General features: G+C 40.2%; 1 protein-coding gene across 2 annotated transcripts in view; it reads left to right on the forward strand.

Annotated features, from left to right (window-relative positions):
• The window catches only part of tafa3a (TAFA chemokine like family member 3a), a 128344-nt gene that overhangs the window by 68397 nt on the left and 33413 nt on the right, over positions 1-26534 (forward strand). For both annotated transcript variants that reach the window (XM_086040707.1, XM_086040706.1), the window contains one exon: positions 4724-4836. In XM_086040707.1, coding sequence (XP_085896833.1) covers positions 4725-4836 — 112 coding nt within the window. In that variant the 5' untranslated portion in view covers position 4724. The remainder of the gene's footprint in view (positions 1-4723; positions 4837-26534) is intronic.

Raw genomic sequence — 26534 nt, forward strand, 5'->3', positions numbered from 1 at the left:
AAGACAAAATGGCCGCCCCCGGAGATGGCTAAAAACGAGTGCATTTTGCCGCTTAATTTATATTCCACAAACGCCAAATTAAACAGAATGCCGTGTTTCAACTACTGGGCCTGCTGGTAACATATTCTTGAAAAAAATATTTTTGGGTTGACTTCCACTTTAAATAAAGAAGTTGAATCAACCGGTACTTTTACATTTAACAAGTGTGTTTTATTTTATTTTTTAATGTACTTAGGTACAAAGTGTGAGTGCTTCTGCCATGTCCGCCATTATAATGAGTCTTTTAATAAATAACTGTGTTATGTTGTTGTGCTAATAACAAAAAGAGGAAAAGAGGTCGGGATCAAACCGCGCACATGTCCGCCCCCGACTACAACATTCCAGCAAGCCATTCAGCGCCAGCTTGTTATCCCAAAATAGCAAAGTGGATTAAGTGGAAAAAAATAAAAATAAAAATAGAGCACTTGCTCATAACAAGGCAAGCAAGTGTTTTTTTTTTCTTTTTAACAAGATATAAAATGCATTAGGAGGCACAACAGGCGACATAAAGCACACATTTACAAAGCATGAATTGAAAATAAAAAGAGATTGTGAATTGGAAGCCCAATTACAGAGCAGCTACTAAAGCCTCGGCACGGGTCATAAAACCAGAGCTAATTGTGCTTTTTTTTTTATTATTCATACCACATCAGCTTCACATCATTGACCTAAAGCTTGTAAAGTAGTGTAATGCTATGAACAGCGAGTAGTGGGAGGCAGTCCTGTTTGCTTCTTGCATTAATTGGCCCTCTTGGAATAGTGACTGTAGGTGACTGCAACACTTGTGGTGGTTTGGACAGTTGTATGCTTCCAGCATAGTGGAAAGCATTTTAGGGTAGGCCTTTTTCTGTTCCCTGTTGACTTGAGAGCCGCGGCACCGGAACAGGAGCCTGCAACAGGCGCCAGAACGTATTGTTTAAAAAAAATTAAAAAAAAATAAAAAAAAGTTTTTTATGTTGGCCTATTTTCTTCTTTTTATAGCGTGGTTTTAAAAATGTGCAAATTGACATGCTTTGTTTGTTGTATGTTGAGTCTGGCCTTTGTTTTTGTATGCGTCATTCACATGGTGCTCTAGTTGCCACACATCTCATTTTGAAAAAACGGAACGGCTTGCACTTTTTGTTGTATGTTGAACAAATTGTCAGTGAGAGTTTTCATAAAGGTGAATTTGTGACTTTTATATAGACTGTGTTGACTGCTGAAGTGTAATTGGATCAAACACCTGCTTGATTAATTGAGGAGATGACAAACTGCTCACAGGTTGGAGGAAAAATTATTAAATGAGTTTATGATTTTTGTGATGAGCCACCTGGTCTCTGCGCCTCATCCGTCAGCCGGAATCGTTTCTCTAATAAGCGTCCTCCGTCCGGCCACCTGAACACAACCACGCTCAGCATGGATTTAAATCAAATTTGGGCTCTAACTAAAAATATGCATGGCAGTTTTAATTTCCCAATGTTTGGCTTTCGTCAAGCAGTAATAAACGTATAGACAGCAAGTAGAAATGAATGCATCTGTGCAAGTGTTGAGGTTGAAAAAAAATGTACTGGTTTAGGTACAATGTAAGGTTTTTACCACATCTGCCCTAAGTGAACCTCATCAGTCTTTACAAAAATAGTGTTTTACAGTTCTTTATGGTTAATCTAGCCCTCCTGTAATATTGCAGGTCAAATTGACCTATTCAAATGTTCTTTAAACAAATTAAATGAACAAACATTTTGGTTTATAAGTGGATCACTGGAGCTACAGTATTTTTGTTCTTTACTTTTTCGTCACAGTACATACCAGGCCTGGCCAACCCGCGGCTCGTGAGCTGCATGCGGCTCCTGAAGCCCTTTTTGAAAATGATCTTAGCTGGGCTCAACCCCGTTAGTGTGTATGTGGTGAGGGGTGGGGAGCATGGAAGGGTGCGGTATAGGTTCCTTGATATCGTCCTGGTCTGGTTTGGCTGCAAAATAATGAGCTGTTCTTCTTAAAATGTAATTTTACTCACCGGTGTGGCCTTTCAGCACCTCACTTCTGGGTTTGTGTTACCCACGTGATAATTTGACACAATGCACTGATGATTCACTGACTAGCGCACGTGACATTTTTTCCGCAAAGCTATGTAAACAAAAGCCAGCCGTCTCAGAGCTACAGGACATTATCTTCCGATTAAAAAAAAGCAATGTCCGTGTTTGAGACTTCCACTTCGCCCCACTTCCACCCGTTGCCTTGAACACAACAGAGATAAGTTGCCCTCCAAATTTACGCATATCAGAAAGCACAGAAAAAGAAACAAACAAGGTGATTATTTTATTTCGTTCTTGTTACTTAGCTTTTTCTGTACCTCTTGCCTTCATTCACAGTGCTCCTGTGTTTCTGACTTGACAAGCAAAGAAATCACTGTCAGTAGACAGTCTCACATTTCAAATGCTAAAAATAAGAAATATGATAATGTCAAATTAGTGACCAGACTGTGCACCGTGAACGTTCCAGCAATACATTGAGGCTTACTGCAGTGTTGCACTATAAAAACAGTTGGGTTAAAAATAACACAATTGTGGGTCAAAAATGGACCTATGCACTACTTGAGGCAATTTGACCCAACTTTCTTGGTTGTTTTTGCAGAAAACAACCGCAGAAATTGGGTTGTTTTGTACAAAGCAACGCAACAAGGTGGGTCGAATTGACCCAATTAGTTGTGTTCTTTTTAACCCAACTATTTTTAGGGTGGAGCTTTCACACAATATTGCAATAAATATCATACTGTGACGTCAATACGGTGATAAAACCAAACCATGAGCTTTTGATATTGTCACAGAAAGTTTATCTGATGAAAATGTAATTTCGGCCCCTAACAGGATTGTGAGGAAAATGTAATGTTTTACACATAGTGAGCATTACGGTGTGTGTATAGGGTTCGTTTCAAGGTGGTGATTACATTCAACAATCAAGATACCAAGTGTATGTGTATGCTGTGGCTCTTTGCGGTAACACAGTCAAAATTGTGGCTCTCCGCCTTTGAGTGGTTGGCCACCCCTGGTACATACAGTGGAGCTTTGAAAAACGAGTGTGATTAGTTCTGGGAGTGCACTCAATCCTTTCTCTCCATTGCAATGAATAGAAATACATCTATTCTGACCTACCAAAAAGTAAAAACTACTATAATATTTTATCATATTGAGCTTCATAAGAACTTACAAAAAATATACAACGAAATACAGTGTAAAAAAATAGGCAGTTTGACCATTTTTTTTTTTTTTTTGGCTTCAATTCAATGAACATTGTGCTGCTCCTTCTGGTATTGCCTCGGCCAGATATAGACATAGAGAGACACATGAAGAAGAGTAAGCTCACTCAGTAAGCTTCAATAATATTAGTAGGTATGCAGCGGTCGTGTGCCAGACTGTGATCGTAACTCCCTCTAAAATGCATCAAGTCTCTCATCTTACGCCAATGAAGCGCCTCTGGCAGTCAGTACAAAGCAATCACGGGAAAATTAAATAAATAAATTTAAAAAAATACCATCCTCTCATTTGCCTGTGCTTGCAAGGGAAGCAGGGAATTAATCTCATGTGAAAAAAAAAAAACATGCATTGACTAATTTGAGTTGCAGCACTGGAACACAGTTCAAAGTCAGAGCTGTGATTTGATTCCCACACGAGAGAGAGGAGAGAGTCCAACAGGGCAGTGGTGTTGGCAGTGAGATAAACCACTGATTGGACCGCGTGTGTTGAGCTCTCCATGGGCCTCTCACTTGGCGGTGGAGAGCGCTGCTGGCGAAAGACAACTGAGACCGAGAACACTTGAAGACCTCCTGGGTAGCATGGGCATAATAAAACACCTTTTGAGGACTGCGCCTTCAGTATCACCTTCCGTTGGATGGTGACAGAATCAAACAACAAAGTCTTCAAGGAGACCTATAATGCATTTCCCTCCTCACAATTTAAAACAGTTCCCAGGTGTTTTAGTAAAGTATCTGTAACATACTTTTATCAAAAATACCCTCATTGGAACCAGTGTGTAGTATAGTGTTAGACAGATTAATCTATAATAATAATACAAACTAATAGCTTGATTTGGTGGTGGTTAAAGACCCTGTAACGTGAATTCAGAGATTTTTTTTCAAAAGACACATGAATGAAAATAAGTGTTGAGAACATGCACAAAGAAAGAACTGTGTAGTTCTGAATTATGGAGATAATTATTATTATTATTTTTTTTAACCATTTCCTTATGTTGGGGTGCTTGGCTAAAATGGGTCCAGTGACACACTTGGGCCCAGCGTGACTCACACCTCGCCCACAATATAAAAAGTTGAAAAACTTTGTTTGCATCAGCGATTATCAGCACAATTGCGACGCACAATGAGCTAGCTTGCGATACCTAATCCACAAAAATGCATCTTGGATTGTCTGTTGGCATGGCCACTAGAGCGCCTTGCTGTCCGCTGTGAGTGCGCACCTGTCAGGTAGAAAGAAGGAAGGATTAACAGCAACGAGGAGGGATTTTATTTTTTAGTTTGACTTCAGGCTGATTATTTTGGTGTTAACAGTAATCAAAGCATTGTGATGTTGGTTCTTGAAATGTTGACACAAAAACACTCCAGCTGATGCCGTCTATACACCCGAGTGTGTGCACAAGTAAACAGTGTGTTCCACAATAGTTGACCATGAGTGACCAGTGTCTTTTTTCGTTACAGAATGAAAACGCGAGACCTGCGGGGAATGTGCAGAAAAGTGCTGCTGCTGACCATCTGCATGTTGTCTCTTTGGGGACAACTGAGCAGCGCGTCATTGCACCGGAGCCACATCGGTATGTCCCTGCATGCCATGACTTCCACACAAAGTACAGCTTAAAACTACAGTCGATGCATATTCGTAGTTTGGCACGAGTAAATTTGCATATTGAATAATTTTCTGTTTTTATTTTTTTTTTGAATATTTTTTAAGATTTTGGTGGATTTATTTAGCCTGCATTTTTAGTTTTTATGGGTTTGCAAAAAAATTAAAAATACTACTACTATGATTGCTAATTTTTATAGTAATTATAAAAATAATAATTGACTAATTAATTAATTCAATATTTTTATGATTAAACTATACTTTAAAAACATTGACATCCCTGCGTCAATAATATTTGCAAAAAAAAAAGCCTGAATTACAGTTTAAAATAGGAATAGCGTCCCCTTTTTCCAATAAGACAATAGTCTTATTTTTGTCACAGAATAAGGGCATCTTTTGTGGAACAAAAGACTTCATATTACATGACTAAAGCCTTGTTTAAATTCACTTGGTAAAATATGACTCTTTCCTTGTTAAAGTTTCATCGTATTAATGACTATCTTGATTAAAACCTTTAACTCAACAAAATATATCTAGTTTTAGTTAACTTTTTTTAAATACAACCTTATTATATTATTGGACACCATTTTTCTAAAAAAAAAATACAAATTTGATATTGTAACATTTTTTTCCCTCCAAAATAGGGTTTTTGCATTTCTATTGCATTTAGTGGTACATGTGCTAGTTATGTTTTTTGGGGAGAGTGCACCTGAAAAGTTAAAAAAAATCTCTGCTCTAAGGTCATCAAATGGCTCCAATCTGTCAAAAAGCTGCATTGTGTCACACCAAGACCATTTCTGATGACAATATAGTCATATTTAATAATAGCCTTGATATAAGTAATATAAATGTTGCATTTACATTTAGCGGGCACATTGTTGAGGGTTTGCGTTCTCACCCCAAAGTTGTGTTAGAGCACATTAAACAGTCCAGCAGTCAAAAAGTTTTTGTGCACCAGTAGAGCGATGGTGACCATGCATCATTGTGTGTGTTGTTGTGCGTTTGTGTGAGTGTGTCCAAGGAAGGACAAGCCCTTTCAAAGTGATTTCCTTTAATGGATAGATGGCCTGGTCCTAGGGCGGAAGGGCAGAAAGTGTGACTACACATTGAAATAATGAGCCTCATTTCCGCCACACGACAATCGGCGCCGCAGTCAGTCACTGAAACCCAAACTCCCACCAGCCAAACACTTTGATCGGACAGACCTCAAAAGATGCGCATCCATGACTGGAGAGGCTGCACCTGGAGGGAACATGTTTGTGTATGCGTGTGTGTGTGTCTCACATAGGCAACTGATAAAAAAAGCGGAAGCAGAATAAACAGATTTTGCTGTAGTTCCTTCTAGTTAATGAGATTGCATCGGGTTTGGTTTTGATCCATAGCCTATACTCGGAAGGACACAGTTCCAAACTTTTAGAGAGTTTTGCTATGCTGAAGCAAAAACACATTTCTGCTTTTCTAATCATATTTGTCAAAGTCTGTTCTGAGGTTGGTAGTTGAAATTCGGGCTGCGGACTTCCTGTGTGGATATTTTTCAAAGTACTTCGGGTTCCTCCCACTTTGCTGAAAAATGCATCTTGCACGTTTCGCAAGATTTGTGGTCATCATCAATGAAGATTGTGGGAAGTTTGGTTTGACTTTTTTGCCACATTCCCGCAGATTTTGCGGCAGTTGTCAAATTTTGGCAAGGGTGCTAGTGCCTTAGATGTTGCAGTTTCATCAACACTTTTGCACATACCGTGAAACGTCAGTTTTCGCTATGAATCTGTTCCAAAATGTCGTATGTAAATTAAAGCAATATTGCCCATTGAAAATTTCATAAATTCAATGAACCCAAAAACTACAGTTTAGAGCGAATAACTATAGTTTAACATACAGAAAACTTCATGAACAGAATATAAAATGGGCATTAAACATTGCATTTAAAAAGACTTCTGAAGGCACGTGAAAGAGACAGGGAGGAGACAAGAAGGAGAAGTGCTGTTACGGCCCACGTTGTGTCGTGGCCGTTTAAAGGAGAAGTCAACGCAAACATTTTTTTTTCAAGAATATGTTCCATGCAAATCCACTAGTTGAAACAGAGCATTCTGATAAGTATTGTTTTTGTGGAATAAGTGTTAATCTACTCGTTTTTAGCCATATCCGGGGGCGGCCATTTTGTCTTCTGTCGACTGAAAATGACATCACAACTGTGTTTGACCTGTGGTCTCTGACTCTGAGCCGTGATTGGTCATTGTGAGCAGTTGTGATGTCATTTTCAGTCGACAGAAGACAAAATGGCTAAAATGGCTAAAAACGAGTGCATTTTGCTGCTTAACTTATATTCCACCAACGCAAAATTAATCAGAATGCTGTGTTTCAACTTGCGGGCCTGCTGGGAACATATTCTTGAAAAAAATATCTTTGGGTGGACTTCCGCTTTATGTTGTGTGATTGTGCGCGTGTGTTTGTGTGCTCTCCCATGCTCTGCCCTGATTGGTGGCCTTCGCCACCGGTACAGCCACCCGATCATAGCAGGGGAGAATAACCAAATTAGTCAATTACTTTCAGGTGTGTTCGCCAGCAAGCAGTTAAGAGGGACTCGGTTGCTGGTGGACTTGGCTGGCTGCGAGTGACGTGCTAAGTCCTCGTATGTTTTTGTCTGTTTGCCAGTCCCTGGGCTGTCTACTGGTGATGTTGCCGGTCCTTGTTTGTTTTTGTTCGCAGTCGTCGTCTTTTGCGTCAGTGCATGTTTTTCATTTACCTCTTCCAATTCTCACACTTATGTTAGAGCCCTCCTCAAGATGGCAAGGAGGAAGAGCGTAACAGTGCCTTCATGCAAAATTACCCCACTCAACTCGCTGGCTGTGTGCCGGTGATGAAAATGGAGCCCTATATCTCCACAATTTAGTACTACAAAGTTCGCAGTCTTTTCACATGTTCTCAGCAATGATCTTCAAATATGTATCACTTATTTAAAACCAAATATCTGAATTCACCTTCAGTGTTGCCACAGTTTCCCGAAAACTGTGTTAAAACCTAATTTAACTTTACTGACTACTTGATTTTAAAAGTAACTAAGTTAGATTGCAAGTTACTTTAATAGTTTTTTAAAGAATAAGTTATATTTTATTTCAAAATAAAGACAAACCTTTTTTACTTACCATAATTATTATTTGTATTATTATAATATTTGTATTCAATTAAGGTTGTTAAAAAAAAGTCTTTATGACTTGCCATACTATTAATACTGTAAAGGCACAACTCAACATTTGTAATGTAAATTGTTTACAAATATAGCGATTAAATCTGGTGTCCTCCTGCACTCACGATCTGGTGTGACTTTCTCTTTTAGCTTGAATGCATACTGCAATGCGATCCATGTTTTTTTGTTGTTGTTTCTTTTTAATATCTGTCTTTGATGCTACAAAACCTCTGTAGACAACACAGAGTATGCAGCAAACCGTAACCTTGTTGTTTTTAGCTGAAAATAGGGACTGTATTTCCATCTTGAAAATGCAAATCTCACTCTTTCCTCCATTGCTGTTTATAAAGACATGACTAGTCTGTGCACGTAAAACGATTATGGCACTCCCTCAGATTAGTGTTGTAGTTCTCCAGAGTAGTCTGTGTCCAGACCTGATCTTGAGATCACTTTTAAAGGGTCTCGGTCTCATCTCGGAATCGAAGGCATCTTTACTCGGTCTTGCCTCGGTCTCGGACAGTGCGGACTCAGGATTTTTGATCAAGACCGCTCGAGAGGAGGCCTGACATTTTTCATGTCTCATGACTCAGTCACAAAGGGTATGATTGCATAATTGTAGAAGTTAAACAACAACTTTGCTTGGATTAGATATTTGTTACACTGTAGTATTTCAAAAGCAACAGCAGAATTATCTTTTGTTGCAAACGTTATGAAAAAAAAAGACACTGGTCATTTTGTTCAGTTTTGTTTTTGGTGTGATTTTCTTTGATTATTTACAGTCTTGGTTTTGTCTCGGTCTCAACCTCCAAACGTCAATAATGTCTTGGTGTCGGTTGGTGTGGTCTTGATTACAACACTACCTCAGATGGTAATGTGAATTTCAATACTCCCCCAATGCCTTTCACCTTGTTTAAGATATAAGTACCTGTTTCCCTTCCGTATGTGTTCTATAATGTGCAATTATTTCTTTAGTGACTTTGGTGAGTACTATACATTTAGGAAGGGTTTTTTTTGTTTTATTCTTCATCCGTGTGCTTGAGAGATATCGTGGGTGAGATGAGTATACTTAACTCAGATCAATTCTTACTCATGGCTGCTGCTCGCAGGCCACAAATTGCATCTGTTTAGAGAGTAGATGGGCAGTGCTTTGAAAAAAACTTCACACCCAATGCATGTCCATTGATCCATTATTTGAACTGCTTTGTTGTCACATGAGTGGATGTCGCCAACATTGTAACTTACCGGAGTATTTGAAAAGTTACAGTAGTCTGACTACCCAAGAAATACAAGTAATTTATTAGATTATCAGTTACTTCAAACTGCGCATATTTGAAGTTACTGCCAACGGGTTACTGGCATCACTGTTCACTTTACAGGGTCTTTAATGTTCTCTCTGTTTGACTGGTGGATCTGAAACACGGGGAACAAGAGACAATTGTATATTCGATTTTTGTGTTTACACTGCACTCACATTGACGGTTACCCAATACGCATCAAATTCTTTTCCACATTTTTAAGAGCTCTTCAACGTATTTGTTTTCCATTTACGTTTCAGTGAGGCTTATCCCAATTGCGCCATAAGAGCAAAAAATAAATAAAAATACTGAATTGTTTCACTTGAACCATGCAGTAAATCCAGCCTAAAATGGGCCATCCATGCATATACAAGTGACAGCCCATATATTTGAGAGTGACACTGTTCCTGTAAATCCCATTTGTTTGACTGCAAACATATTTGCTCAATCAGTTAATCCACAGACTTAAGTCGCCGCCTGTGTATTTGTGCCGCTGCGTGGCTTATTAGGAGCGAGCGCACCCCTGCACCCCATAACGGCCACGACACATTTCACTAATCACACCCACCTCTGCAGAGGTCAAGTGCAGGTGGGCCATATAAACAAACCTCTTTAGCCCCGTCTCTGTTTACCAAGGCGGGGGCTTCACCAAAGCTGTTGAACTTTTCACCATGACCATGACCGGAGCATGCCGCGCTCTCACTTCGCCGCCTTAATAAGAACGCCCCCCCACCCCCGGAGAACCATCTACATTCATTAGCTAGTCATGAAAGAGTGGCGAGGGAAGAAAGGAGGCGAGGGCCAAAATAGTCTGGAGAGGAAGCCAGCGTGCTAACAAGTACCTTTTGGCTGTACAATCTGCTTTGTCAAGACTTGGGCTGATAATGTGATGTACAGGGTCAAATTGGAGTCGCGGCTATTAATATAGAGTGGACCCTCCAAAGTTGACCACCATACGTGCTATGTTATAAGACAGTGGATGGGGGTAGGAATCCAGCCACTGGCTTTCCTGTGTGGAATTTGCATGTTTTCCAGAGTACTCAGAAAAAATGTTTTTCTCCGGATCTTCCAGCTTCCTCCCATATTCCAAAAACTCACCCTGATAAGGACAAGCACCATAATAAAAAAATTACAAAAAAATACCTTTTGAGTGAGATTCTCAACAGTGATTTAAGGGAGTGAGTTTCTTTTGGTACGTTTTAAGCAATGTGTATGCAAATATGTCACCTCGAGATTACAAACATAACATTGTTTACCGTTACTTAGTAAGGCGTATACAAAAACAACTCCGGACAAGGAACCACATGCTGGTTCACCAAGACATTCATTTGTCTAATCCCATGTAGCCTGATCTGATAAATTGTCATAGATTGAGTTTGCCATGATGAGACATGTAGTGTCGTGTAATCATTTCTTGGGGGGCTCTATAGCTGTTATCAATTTACGTGTAATGAGTTTGGGTGGTTATTTTGGGGGGGGGGGGGGGGGCATTTCTCCCCTCTGGGAAACAACAAATTGTACACTCCTTTGGGTGTTCAACTTTGACTAACTGTACTTTTTTCCCCCTGAACAGCAGTTGTGCGTGTGTGTGTGTGTGTGTGTGTGTGGGTGTGTGTGTGTGTGTGTGTGTGTATTGGGTAAAAAAAAAAATATTCTAGCTTGTTTTGACTGAGACGGCAAACATTGAAACGTTGACAGGAGGAAAACATTTTCCTTGCGAGGCTGCGTGATGCATTGAGAGGATGGGGAAAAAAAAAAAAATGAAAAGAAAGAACGTATGCAGCAGAGTCGTTTGCGGGTCGTGAACTGTGTAACAGGTTTAAATACAAATCATTATGCAGCGCCGCTCTTGGATGCTCCTGCAAATTGTGATCAAAATGACTTGTCAGGTTGATATTGAGGTACACACACGCACACACCCACACACATGCACGCGCACACGCACTCACATGCGCAAGGGCCGGGTGGCCTTATTAATAGCATGCAACTGTGCATAAGCTCTCATTTGAAATTCAGTGCAATACTGTATTTCCATATTTGCTTATGGTGGTAGGCTTTGTGAAAATGTGTGATGCACCCTAATGGCTTACTCTCCAGCTAGACTTTGTGCTACATGGGGCTTTTGTCTCTTGGTTTTTTATTTTTTTTTGCTTTCATATGCTAATGTCATTGAGTTGTTTTCCCCTCTTATTCATGTTAAAGTGTGAACGCATGAAAAAGAAAGATCCTCAAGAGTCCAAATTAATGACAGGATCCAACATTATATGCTTGATCTTGTTTAAAAGCAAGTACCATTAGAGGAGTCATTGAGTTCTGAAAGGCTTCTGGTTATTTTAGGAATTTGAAGTCAAGTGTAGCAATGTGTGACAGTAAAGTTTTGCCCAGAAATCAACTTGACATGATACAAATATAACAAAATGGAATTCTGACCATCACGTTCATGATCCAAGATCGGCGGGAACTTGGTTTGACAAAACAAAGTAACTGCAACTGGTGCACAATTTACATTCTAATGACCAATTTAGCTGCCAAATTCTGAACCGTATGCATCAATATAATCAAAAAATATCTTTTAAAAGGCAATCATTATGAGTGCAGTTCCCTGCACTTGGTTTATTACTCCAAATTTTACTGTTGTTTTTGGCAGATATTTTTTCTTAGATTAAGGGATATATTCCCATTTTCTTAAACCTGTTTTTATAGTGTGGTCATTTTTATCCTATATAAGACAAAGTGACTGGATGGGTGGTGGTCACATACACCGGGAAGCCCCACTTTAGCGTGCCATTTTATAGCAAGCAAGTTTCCCCCACCATGGTGTTTGCCCAGGGTCGGTGGTGACGCGACCGGGTGGGCGACACGACGGCGACGATGACGGGTGGAGATTGAGACAGAGATGCGGATGCTGCTTGAGATGCACTGTGGGGTTTGGCAGAGGTGATTCGTCCCCCCGTCTCGCTGTGGCAGCTCTCTAGATTAGAAACCCGTCAAATGTCCAGGGCGATCGGCCTGTGAATGGCAGTTGTATAGATGGGTGGACAGTGGCCGTGTGTGGCCTTGGATGCTTTTTGTATGCGCTTGTGAAACCAAGTGAGAGGGGACGGCGTGGACGTGGGGAGAATCCTAATGATTCTTTCCACACATTTATTTTAAATGGAGTTCACTCTTAAACTACAGTAAAACCACAAGTAATTAATTACCCCATAATACACCCCCCCCCCACACACACACACACACACTTTTTTTTATATGAGTATTTGAATTATTGGCAGTTGTTATCATTCATTAGGCCCTAAAGCATTTCTAAGAAGAAAAAAAAAGTGCTCTAAAGTCGTATTTTTCACGGTTTTAATGACAAAATGTCTTCACCTTTATGTGTCCCAAATGAAATTTCCCGATTTGCTACATGTATTCTGAAGATGCTGGTTACTTATTATAATGATTATTTTTGGATACATCACATTTTCTTCTATTGCTCAAATATGCCTTTTCCATTAAAAAAAAAACAGAAATACATCTTGTGCATGCATTGTGTGTCTTAAGAGTTCATTGTTTCTTGGTTCTTTTACAAATGGTTCTTCTATATCAATCAAGCTGTTTTGGCCGTCAATGCCACTGGAGGAAGCCTCATTATGTTGTTACAATACAGCTGAGGGATCTTTGTTTTGAAGTGCCAGGATGAGGTAGTCATTTTGCATTCACACAATCACAGACAGGCAGCACGGTGGTCGACTGGTTAGCACGTCCGCCTCACAGTTCAGAGGTCGTGGGTTCGATCCTCTGGCCTCCCTGTGTGTAGTTTGCACGTTCTCCCCGTGCCTGCGTGGGTTTTCTCCGGGTACTCCGGTTTCCTCCCACATACCAAAAACATGCATGGTAAGATGATTGGACACTCTAAATCGCCCCTAGGTGTGAGTGTGAGTGCGGATGTTTGTTTGTCTGTGTGTGCCCTGCGATTGGCTGGCAACCAGTTCAGGGTGTCCCCCGCCTACTGCCCGAAGACAGCTGGGATAGGCTCCAGCACGCCCGCGACCCTTGTGAGGATGAGCGGTATGGATAGTGGATGGATGGATGGACAATCACAGTGAATTTGCGAACGCACCTCCTGGTGACAGCAGCAAACAAGACAAGGCCAGGTTGGACGAAACATATGCTTGTAACTGCAGAGAAGTTTTTCATTTTAGTTTAAAATGGCTTACCTTGACTGGAATCCCGCATTGCATTGTGGCCAAAGGTAGAATCCGTTATCCGTTATTATTATATACATTAATATGAAAGTATAAAGACAAGAGTGTAATGGAACACCACCATTTGCTCTGTCAATTGTCATTGTTTATGTTTTTTTCCACACACAAATTTACAAAATATTGTTCAGATTACATTTGCATTGGACTGCCATGAAATGAGTGTATATATCTCTTGATTTCCTTTACTATTGTGGGCTAAGTTCATCAATATTTAAAAAAAACAATTGACTTCAAACATGGCTTTCAATATGGGAGAAGTTTACACATAAAACCAAGGCAGCATAAACAAAACTGTAAAATTAGAAAAAAAAATGTACAAACGTTTACCGTTATTAATTGAATTATATGAACATGACCCATATCAATGCAAGAACTGAGAAACTTGATTAACAGTAAATGTTTAGCAATATAGGTAGTAAGGATGTGTCAACTACTGTACATCTTCGAGCATGATAAATCTTTTAAATTATTGTCTTCCAGTTGTACGTTTCCATCTTTTTAATAGATCTATCCAATAAATCAGTGCAAGAATTCTTTAATTTTATTAATGTATTATCAGTAGATTTACCGCATGACACAAGCTTAGGTAAGTATCTAAGGTAGGCTAGATCTGTTGGTGCTTTGTACAGCAACTACTTTTAATCAACTATGTATGCTATCTACCATGTTAGCTGATAATCTTATTCTCACTACAACAGCTGCTTGCATTGCTTTTGGACCGATGTCACTTTACCGAATTGAAGTGAGGCACAACTTTATGCAATAACGTTTTGATTACTCTGCATGCCTTTGTTGTGGTTTCAGGCATGCACCACCGTACTTACTGTATTCTTCTTCTGTGTTTCTTCTGGTTGGATGCAAACGGCGTTAGCAAGCGAATCCGCCAGCAGACGTTATTGTAGCACCGAGTCTCTAATTGCAACTCAAATGTAAAGCCATTAGACCTCGACACTTTATGAGTTACTTCCAGCTATTCTGGAATGGGCTGGAAAAGGTGCTTTTTTGGAGAGGGTATTTTGATAGAAACCAAAGGAGAGGGGATGATAGCGATTCTGGCTAATGAATGCAATCAGCGGAGAGGGGCTAACAGCATGGCAGTAATTGGGTCTTACACACTAAAAGCCTTCCTTTATCTTCCAATTAGAGAAGCCTCCTTTAAAGTTAGTCAATTGTAGTGCTGTTAATGGGCCATGCTTGGTTGGAGCTGAGCACCAGGAGGAGATTCAAGGCTGCCCCTTTTTCAAAATGGCCCCTATACTATAGCTTCATTCTTCTGCACCGCGCTCTTGAAAGGTAATACGCTCAAGACTTATTAATTCATCGGTAAGGGAGATTTACTGCACTTCCTACTATGTTTTAAGACAGGCTGTTTACAAATTCTATACAGGAAGTCCTCGATTTAGGAAACATTTAAGTTCCTACGCTGGCCATTGAATTTCTGTGTATGTCGGATTTCACCGTTAAGGTTGAAATGTATTTTAAAATACTTTGTTTAATATAAAAAAAGCTGCAAGGCAAGGCAGTTTTATTTATATAACACGTCATACACAAGGCAACTCAATGTGCTTCACACAAGCAAAGACAACACCTACAAGCATTTACGAACACCAAAGTTAAGATTTCAAAAGCAAAGCAGAGAAAACAAAAGCAGCCAATAAAACTGCCAGAATGTACGTTGACCACGTTCAAGCACACAGCAGAAAACTTTAAAAACATTTAAAAGTGAAGAAATAAAAATGGATTTCTAAAATACATTAAAAAAAAAAAAAGATAGAGGACCTTAATCAAAGTTATGAGAAAAAAGCTGTTTTAAACCTGGATTTAAAAGCATTTACACTCGGGAATGACTTAACTTCTGTTGACAGTTTATTCCATTTGTGTGCAGCGTAACAGCTAAATGCAGCTTCACCATGTTTACCTTGTACTCTCAGTTCCACTAATTGACCCAAGTCTGCAGATTTCAGAGCCCTACAGGCTTTATATTCAATCAGCACTTCATTAATGTATTCAGGACCCAAACCATTCAGTGACTTATAGACCAGTAGCAACATTTTAAAATCTATTCTACAGTTAATTGGGAGCCAGTGTAAAGCCTTTAGGACTGGAATAATATGTTCTGATCTCTTTGTTCTGTTAAGAACCCGAGCTGCAGCATTCTGAACGAGCTGCAGCTGTTTGATACTCTTTTGAGGGAGACCAGTAAGAAGACCGTTAAAATAATCAAGTCAACTGGAGATGAATGCATGGATAAGTTTCTCCTGGTCTGCTTGCAGCATGCAACCCATCAGTCTGGATATATTTTTCAGCTGATAAAAGGCTGTTTGATTGAGTGATTGATTGTATATGATTGCTGAAAGTCAGGTCTGAGTCGATCAGCATCCCAAGATTTCAGACTTGATCTTTGGTTTCTAAAGACAGTGACTCCAGGCGTTTTCTAACAGCATTCCTCTTTTCCTTATTGCCAAAAACAATTACTTCTGTTTTGTTTTGGTTTAGCTGAAGGAAGTTTTAGTTCAATCCAGTTGTTAATTTGATCTAGACAGTGACAAAATACGCTGATTGAGCTGGTGTCATTTGGGGACATGGATTGATTGTATATTTATATTTACATATATATATATATATATATATATATATATATGTATATATATAGCTGTGTGTCGTCTTCATAACTGTGATAGCCAACATTGGTGTTCTGAAGCATTTGACCCAAAGGTAACAGACTATACAGACTGAACAGAAGGGGCCCAAGGACTGACCCTTGAGGAACCCCACGTCAAGGCCATCCAGTCTGTGAAACGGGCTATTAAAATACAATAAAATAAAAAAAGAATATGCTGTACTTACCATTACTGTGGCGAGTTGGATGGAGAAGAAGGAAGGGAGGCCGAAAATGGCAGAGTTACTCCTGGTGCACAAACGCAGACACGATCAGAATACCCTGGTTGCACGGGACACTCTGCAGAGTTCAACCGCAATGAATCTTGGTCTTTGTAGTACAGGAAGTGCTTGTCTGTACTGTGTTAGACGCACAGCCCGCCGGAATACACAAGCAGAGGTAAACAAGCTCAGAGACGGAGCACAAAAGCACATTTTTGGAGCGAGAAGGAAACCGGCTGCTTCATTCCTGTGGTGAGTGACTTGAATTCAAGTGTTTTATTGACAGTTGAAAGTAACAAGCGGAAATGACGTCCATTTGAGTCACAACGCCCGTCCGTCGCCGTTCACAGTGGATTATTCAAATACCGGTGCAACTCTGTCCACTCTTTCATGTAAACGGGTTATTCAGAATGTTTCAGAAAGCGCAATGATGTCAAAGCATTGTTGTCGCATGGTGACGACGTAAATCTCCGGGTGTAACCGTCCACAGCAAAACGCTAATCAGGAGATATCCGCAAATCTCCACTGTGGCCGGAGTTTTGCGTTTTCAGTGAAAAAACCCCGGGGACATGTGGATGATAGGGCTAACCGCAGGCTTATATCCGGCGTTATCAAAAACCCTGGCTACGCGTAGACAGGGCCTTAAAGTCAAAACATCGTAATTCGAGGACTTCATATATACATATATTTGTATTCATTTATTTATTGGGGGGCAATTGGAATTAACCCTTTAATAACTCCTGAATCTCTAAATAAATATGCGATGCTCGTTGGCGTCTCGCCTTTCTCCGACCTTTTGATGATATCCAGCTTCGTTTCTATTCTAATGGCGTTCCTCTTGGCTGGACCAACATCGCTAGAATATCCTGCTTTCTCTTTTACACACACTATGGGGCAGGAGACCAAATTCTGGATGAGATTCAGGCGTCATAAAGCTGAAACAGCGTAGGTTGAGTACCGTGTAACCCGAGTATCTCCTGTATTTTGTTGTTTAATTTCACACTCATTTATCTTTGTTCATCTATGTCTGTGAGGTTTAGTGACAGGTTGGACTAAATTGTACTACCACTATCACCACACAACATAATAATTTCAGAATACGACATACTTTTCGTGACAATGGTGTTTGGTGGTGTACTGTGAGATTTTGCTATTGCAAATTATGTTCTTCGGTTGGAAAACACTGGAATAGTGTATGATCATCTTTAGTCAGTGAAGTCCTAGATTATCACCCAGTCAATTTGTTCTGCACTCGGTGTTGAATTGCAAGTCGCCTCAGGACACACCATTAAAAGCCAATGTGACCTGTCCCTGCCCCTCTTTTTAACAGGCCATCTCTTGGAAAAAAAGTACATCGACAAACCTTAGATAAAAACAAGAAGAAAGGTAATTTCAAGAGAACTCCGGCAGTTCCACCCATTACATTTTATCCCACGCTCCATTCTCATAAAGTCGATGCTCCGCCTTGGTCGTTGACTTTATGGTCCGAGTGTGGACAAGTTGCCACTGCACTCCATTCCCGAGGAAGTCATGGAGCGCAGCGGCAAAAGATGGAAGCCAGCACTTCACAGCTTTTATTTCACTTGTTTCCCTCAATATGATATATTATCCCCTATAGATAGATAGAGTACGATTAGGGAACTACCTGATACGGAGTTGCTTCCCATGCGCGCCCTGATTACAGAAGAGCGGTCCTAAACGTCTGTTAGGGTTTGCGTGATCAAACTGAAAGACAGTCTTTTAGGGGACAGGAGATTGTGATGAATGTATGATTTCTAAAAGTGTAACAGTAAGTATGAAGAACAAAGTGTTGTTTACAAATGACTTCCCAAGAATTCCCAAAATGCTCTCAGATGTCATGAATTAATCCTATAAATACACACAGCCTCTGACGGGGAGCTGCAAAAATAAATAAATAAATAAATAAATAACTTAAGATGAATCGAAATTATGATCTGCACAGGCAGCACGAGGAAACAGTGGTAAGCACTTCTGGTTTGTGGTTGGAATCGCATTTTAAGAATCCTGTCGGTAGTTTACATGTTCTCCCTGTGCTTGCATGTTTTTTTTTTTTAAATGTGCTTACCTATGACTCTAAATTGCCAATAGTTGTGAATGTGAATAGTTGTTTACATATGTGCCCTCCAATTGACGGTGAGCGAAATTTTAAACGCTCCTTTTAGGAACCAAAAGCTGTCAAAAAGCCTCAAACAGAAGCCTCGCTGCGGCCAAAGGCAAACGGAAGCTTCACTGCGGCCGTGGAAGCCTCATTGATGATAGACGATTATATACTGTAGATTGGAAAAAAATGTGCTTCCGCCTATGCTTATTTTTTAAAGTTTTCCGGCTATCGTTTATCACCTACAAAATGGGTGTCCGTCATAGACCGGTCCGTCCGCTAGGTGGAATGCCCAGCTCTGGATGTAACGTCACCTTTATTCCACCCTGATTGGTGTTCATTTGAAATTGAAACACGCATTAAGTAGCATTCACTAGTTAGAGTCGAAGCAATTTTCTTCAGCATCATTTTCCACCTCACATGCAAGATGGAATCAAACTGGCCTTAGGTAGGCATAACTTTCCATGATGGTATTTGATAAAAAATGTCTTGCCTCATAACTTGGTTTGCAATTGAGATTACTATTTCATATTGTTTAATACAGATTGGCCAGTAGTGTGGCATCTCGTGGCCACATGGCCTAACACAGCCAGTCGGGATGATCAACACGGTATTTTACACATTTTGGTTCAAGTAGATGTAGGAAGCTAGGAGTGACAAGCTGCATGTTTTTTGAAACTTATTTCTATGACTTTCAGTCTGATGAGTATCATTTGTCAGTTACTTGACAAACTATTTGCCTATTCTCCAAAATGAAACATGTAAATAAGTTGATGAAAAGTCAAGTGTCCTTGAAGGAATTTGATTGCATTGAAGTTTTCATGTGAAAAGTCAAAGGGACACTTGATTGGGCTGAACATTGGCATTGTTTATTTAATAGGTCTGTATGCAAAAATCATGTCAGTAGTAAAATATGCATATATAAATCTGTAGTGATTTAAACGTTTTTTGTGGTGACTTTCACATCAAATAGAAAAGCCTATTTTGGGGGCTTCACTTTTTTCTCCTCATCTCAGCCTGTCCACGTCATAGAGGGAAGAAGACAGGCATTGTAATATGTAAATGTCACCTAGTGTCTGAACACGGTGACTAATTGCCACCAAAATGTATATGCACATTCCTACTCTACTCTCTCTCTCTCTCCACTTCAACCTGTGACAGTACAATAATGATCATCACAATATTTTTGATTTATTGACATCAAATCAACACTTTGCCGGTGTTAAAATAAACACCCTAGGAATTTAATTAACACATTTAAAGCAGATTTAAAGTGTAGTCACGGTTCGTCACCCGCAGATTCACATATTCGCAGATTCCCCCCCCCCCCCCCCTTTTTTTTTGCAATATTTAAACCCCAAGCAAAAATACATTTCCCGTTTTTCATGGAAAAAATTATATTCAATGCTCATCAGCATTTTGAAGAATCTTTTGGGCTACATGTTATTTTTCTAATGCATTTCAATGGGCATCATCCCGGTTCCTATCCCCCGTGAATACCAGGAGTCCACTGTAACAACATTTTGGTTATTTAGCTACTATAGATACACTCCTGTGAAACACAAGCAATGTATGATTAATTAATACCTAATTTAAGAAAAAAATCAGTAAGTTCCTTCTTCTCAACTACAGTAACTAACGAACTACTACTATCCTCTTTCCAGGCCTTGTTGTTCTGCCGTGCTGTCTCTCTATCAGTCAGTCAAAGCCGCACGAGCCGAAAGATGAAGAACGTGGCAATGCAGTTGGCGTGCAGCGACGGCAGCCGTTTAGGAGCAGACATGACAGATATTGTAAGCACTACGCGAGCGTGTCAAGATGAAAAGAGCGGCGGACAGGGGCACTGCCGCTCTGCGGTTTGAGGCCGACACGCGTGAAGCCGGGCCCGGCGTGGTGGCCTATCGATCGTGCTTTGAAAAGCCTTTCAAGAGTGCGCTCGTTAGCGATGTCCCACTGGCTGGGAGCCAGAGCTCAGCTGCGCTCACCAAACATGCACAAATCACTGGAATCACTTCAACTGCCAAGGCCAATGTAAAAAAAAAAAGGGAAAAAAAGGCTATTTTCACTTTGTTGCACCAGTATTCTATTCATTTCTATTTTAAATGATCATGTTTCTATATGTATAAACATAACGGTGGGCTACATAGCAGGACCATGAAAATAACACTAGAACTTAACTCATTCACTGCCAGCCATTTTAGAGTATTTTGACTGATCTTTCAAGACCGACAGAATATAGGGTCTGTCACGTTATGAGCAGCGAACTAACGGAAAGTAAGAGTAGGCTCTCTTCTTTCACCACAAAAAAGTTTGTTCCCAGCTTTTTCCATTTTTTAATAATCAGGAGTAGGAAAATCGCCCAAATCACCAAAAAGTAGAAAACACAAGCTTTTTGTGAAAAGCAACAGCGACCATCAAAGTATTTTTTTTTGCTTTTGGGACATCTCAAACGATAAACAACAAAAACAAGACTGAGAAAGGGAGTTTTATTGGAAAAATAATCATTTATATGCAAATATACAACATAGAAACATGCCATGCCATGTTGCTCACCGTATGGCTGGGTTGAACGTCTGCCTTTTTTACATGGTGTTCGTCATTCACTCCACAAATTGAGTTATTATTTTTTTTCACGATCGCGACTTTCTACTACTTCTAACTTAAGACACTCTCTTTCCATACCATACATATACATATTCTTACTGAGTGTGAGTTGTCCAACTTTTCCGACTTCCAATTTGTTGGCATTTTTCTCCCTCATAATCAACGCGACAAGGCCGAGATTCTGCCACTAATCTTTATCTCCACCTTAAAAGCTGTGCTGATCTCAAATCCAAAGCCATACAATTGCACCATCTGCATGGATGTGATAGTCATTGCAGTGGTTTACAATTTCACAGGCAAGCTGGGCGAGATCCTCTTCCACACTTACCCATTGAAAAACATACTTGATGAATATATACGTTGTTGCAGTAAACGTCCTGGATAGAAACGCTGATGAATGTAAACATCCACAGCAGAGACTGAGTTAATATTTTTCCATATTTATGCTCTTAGTAGCACCCCCTTGAGAGTTGAAAAAAGTCCTCGTTTTTCACCTCAAGAAAGCTCTCTGGTTGTGTTGATTACACCATACCTGAAAACGCACCACTTTTTGCAAGCATTTTTATCTCGATTAAATATATTTTATGGGTCTTGAATGATGAAACAGATTTATTATCACCCCGTGGAAAAATTTGAAAAATCAGCCCCAAACATCGGTTTTCACTGATCAACACGAAATTTGCTGGACTTATCATACCAGGATGAACAAAAATATCTCATGGACTTATGCAGGAAAATGAAAGGGAAGTCAGCCATTTTGGTTTGGAGCAGCAAATTTGGGGCAAATTCCGGAGGTTGTACTTTGACAAACTCCTTGCTTCTTTCATGATTTGTTGTTTTGTAGCGGCAAGATGTTTTTTTTCTTCTGACATCATCATTGTTGGATGAGCAGTAAATGATGCAAAACTGCTTTTTATCGGTGTTGGCCTTGTGAGACCATCAGACATGGTAACAGTCAAGAGAGAGTTGAGTACCTCCAGTAAATCAGCAGCAAACTAACATGCCCGCGAGTGTACTCAACCTCACGATGTAGAAAATGAGATGGTGACAAATGCTTCGGCAGCGTCCCACGCTATTAGGAGGAGAAAATTGCACGTGAATAAAAAGAGAAACGTACCGGGGTGGTTCTGTGAACATCTATTACTACGTTTTAAGAGCCCAGACAACACACTTGTCCTTGTGTTAGAGTGGCTGCAGTGCTCACTTGTAAGGCCACAGGAATTAATCAGTCAGCGGCGGTGCTACGGCATTACGGCAAGCCGGATGAATGGTTCATCGAAAGCGAGTATGCTCGGCGGGACGTGAGAGCAGACTCATCTGATTTTAAATTCAACCTCTCTAAAGATCATCCGTACCGGGTGAAACAAGAAAACTAATTTCAGCTCTGCAGCAATCTGACCTGTGAGGATAACCAATCTGATGAGCCAGCAACAATCCCCAACTTTTATTTTAGTCTCTCTCAAAGTAAGGAGTCTCTCTTTGGTTTGTCTCACAGGAAAAATATAAAACAATAGATCAGAGATCTGTGTTGATACTGTAAAAATGTTTTTGCAATTGACAATTTTTGTAGTTTTTTTTTCGTCATGGATCAATGAAAAAAGCTAAGTTATGTTTGGATAACAGTACCTGGAAAAATGGGTAACCTCCATTTACCATTCTTTTACCATTGGCCGGTTTAATTATTATTTTTTATTTTTTTTATTTTTGTAGCATAAAGACATGTTAATTTTTCAAATTGTATTACTACCACAGACGCACGATCAAGGGTGGAAGGTGGACTCCAAATTCACACCCACAGCGGCCAACTTTAGATCATCACTTCCTTTTATTGTAAATTAGAGGCTGACATTTTTTTCGAGAGTCCTGCTTGTCCCGGGAATCGCGTGGGATGGGAGTCAACTTTACCTTTAATCATGGGTTTGGGACAGTACAGGATAAAAAGATCACAGGAGCAGACAGGAATAGGAGAGTGTATGAAGAGGGGGCGACAAACTTTTTTTTTTTTTTTTTTTTTTTTGAATGTAGCTGACCTCCAAAATGGGAGCAGAAGTGGAGTGGGAGTTATTCTGAACAGGCGGAGGACGGGATAGGAAGTTGTTCTACTACGGTGCGTGACGTGACGGTATGGCATTTTTTCTGTGGGAGTGGGATGGAACGGGAGTGAAAATCCACTCCCATGTCACTTTCTACTGTAAATGCACTTTGCATGCGCCAATCTCCGGCATGGACTCCAGCAAGTCCTTTCGGCACCATGAAGACAGCACATCGCTCTTTATGCTCAATTTAGAGAATCAGCTGAGAGAACCTTTGATTGGCTGAGAGCCGGCTGCGTTCTGCCTCGTCGGCGCAAATGCCCTATTCCACCTGCGCTAGTTTAGCAAATTACCAAAAGAAAGAAAACTCCACCCATGCAGTGCAACTTTGCACTAGACTTGCGTTGGGCATGAAAATAGAGCCCTTAACCCACATATGTCAAAGTCAAGGCCCGCGGGCCACGTCCGGCCCGCGAGAAGATTTTCTACGGCCCCTGGGAAGATATTGCTTCATTATTAGATCCGGCCCGTAGACCACAGCAAGCCGGTGTGGGGAGCAGATCTGATCGGGTCCTTTGCGCCTGCCGAAGACGTCACGGTTTAAAATATATTGTAGTGTCTTCCAAGAACACAGACGTAGTTTAATTATCACGTTTTTATTAGTCCAACCGGCTACTGTGGGCCGCAGCCAACGCCAATACAGTACAACAAGCGTTCAGTCAAAAAAGAGCGACGGCTCTCCTCTTCGTCCTCTGCTACTCTCTCTCGCATGCCCTCCCATCCAGCGAACAGCACGATGCATTCATTAACCTCGGAAACAACATACCTTGGCAAGACACAAATTGGACTAGAACATAGATAACCCATTTCCTTCCACTATTTCTGTAATATATTTCATTGTATATAAGTTTGCCACCCCCTGGCTGTTGTTATAACGAACATTTGCGAGGATCATCCTTCGTCCCCCTGCCGACTGAAGACTTCACGTCACTTTTCGTGGCTTTCAGAATCGGATTTCTTTATTAAGAAATACTTCATGTTAGAAATCTCACGTTGTTTTATTATTAGTAATTGTTGGCATTTGATAAATTCATTGAGTTTCGATGTAGTGCTGAAATGTCCCACACTGTGAGCAGGCATTGAACGCTCCTCGAGCGCCAAGTGTTGATAGCGAGAGACGTGGTTTCTTTTTTCTTTTTTTATCCTTCGACAAAGCTAGCTAGTAATTTGTTCGTGCCAGCAAACTCAGTAGTCGCAGATTTCCCGTGTTTCACGACGTTTGTAGTGTGTAAATGTTAAAAGGTGAGTTTAATCATTTAAGTTCATGTCAAGTAACTGCTGTACATAATAGCCTAGATATGTTCTCGTGAGTGATGTCACGTTGATGAACACTGGTTAATTATTTCGGCTAGTATGCTAACTATTCTAGTGATGAAACGTGTGAATGGGTATTGTATGTATTGTTTGGCTGTTTAATTTCTTAATACAGTGAATTGGAATGTTTAGGCATATTATTAACGAATGGATATGCATTGGATGATGTTGCTAGGTTATTCTTTGTCTGTGTTGTTGCAGACCACAATAAATAGACGTGTCAAGTGGAATACGGGCCTGTGTTTTCTGACAGGAGCACCTCCATTCATACCTTGCCATTCTAAAATAGTCAGCTGGAGACATCATAACAATCATATGATCCTCTCCGGTTTACTTCACATTATGTACAGTTCATACAATCTTGCAGCCCGAGTCAACCAGAAAATTGTTTCCAGTTTAGCAGGAGAAACGCAAACGGAGGTGGCGTACGAGCTGCCTCGCAAAAGCAGCAGTAATGTACTTTATTTTATTTTTTATCTAGTAACTCCGAAGATAAAAACACAACAGCCAGGGGGGTAACAAGCATAAAGGCAAAGAACTATATTACAGAAATATAAACCGTGACATCATCAGCAGGCGCAAAGGACCCGATCCAATCTGAACATTTTAAAAAATTTCAATGAACATTCTATCAGTCCGGCCCTCGGCTTGTCGCAAATTTCTTTCAAACTTTAGGGTAAAATGTCTGTCTGTTAATATTTGTGATGGGCAATACCAAGTAAAATACAGGATGATATTGTCAAACCCATATCAATAGTGAAGAATGTTGCGTAAAGGACAGCTAACATTGGACAGTCATCCTGTTTCAACTTTTTGTTGTTTACAGCTTACAATATTGTGTGCATTAACCCCTGCAGCCTTTCTACTTTTACAGTTCTTATCATCACTGTAGCGTGGTAATATTTTTAGTTCAAGTATTGTTTTTCATCCTGAGTATTGATTCATGTTTTGGAAATATTGTTTTGTTTGTCATAAAACATCTGTTCGGTTTTTACTTAATAATTTGCATGTTTAAGGGCATGAAAGGATACAAAGATGTCGGAGAGCTTCCCCCCACCCCCCTGCCAATATTCATAAAGCATAAGTAGGAGCACCACTGCCTCCTTTTTACATTTCACGCTTGATTGTCGGCTCAGCAGGTTTACAGCCTTGAAAATTAGTCTTTTCTGAATACTTTAATTCAATTAAAGGTTGATTTACTGCATTGTTTCTCAGCAGGCAACATTGGCGAACACCTTCATTACGTCGTTCTTCTGAGTGTTTCTTGAATCCTTTCACCTGTCTGTATTATTTAATACCATCTGACATTCACCCCCGCATTTTTAACTCCCGCAGTTGCGGTTCTTTTAGTTTCACTGGGAGGCTTTTAGCTAAAGAATACTTTTTATGAGCTGCGATCAGCATAGCGCCTTTGAACCTAAGTGGATTACTGAAATGTGAAGCAAACTGTATGAATCATTGGAATTTCATAGGGGTCCTAGACCTCCTGGATTTATGTCTGCCACACTGTGTATTTTATGTTTTGATGTACTTCTGCCTGAAAAAGGCTGATTTTCGGTGTGCCGTGTGTTACTGAATTGAGGATTCACGCTATATCTGGCTTTTGCAGTGCCAAAGCAATTACTGCATGCCTCAGAGGATGAACAAGTTTGCTTCCTTTGCCCGTTCATGTTCACACGGACGCTTTTCACTTACTTTTCTTGAGGTCATTGGCAGTCTACTGTGCATGCCAGTTGTTAAATGTTGTCATCACTCTGGTCCTGCATGATAGCCACTGTTTACCGACATGCAACCAGTGACGCAAAATTGCCTCCAACCAACCACTCAACCCATTTTCTGTTACGGTTAGGCGGATGTTTGAAAGAGAAATAAACAAAAACAACCCTATCTGAAGCTGTGCTGAATCTGTGGTGAAATATTGAAGAATAGAATG

The sequence above is a fragment of the Filicampus tigris genome, chromosome 9 (assembly GCF_054856515.1).
Source record: "Filicampus tigris isolate MCC_2025a chromosome 9, RoL_Ftig_1.0, whole genome shotgun sequence".
Classification (NCBI taxonomy): domain Eukaryota; kingdom Metazoa; phylum Chordata; class Actinopteri; order Syngnathiformes; family Syngnathidae; genus Filicampus; species Filicampus tigris.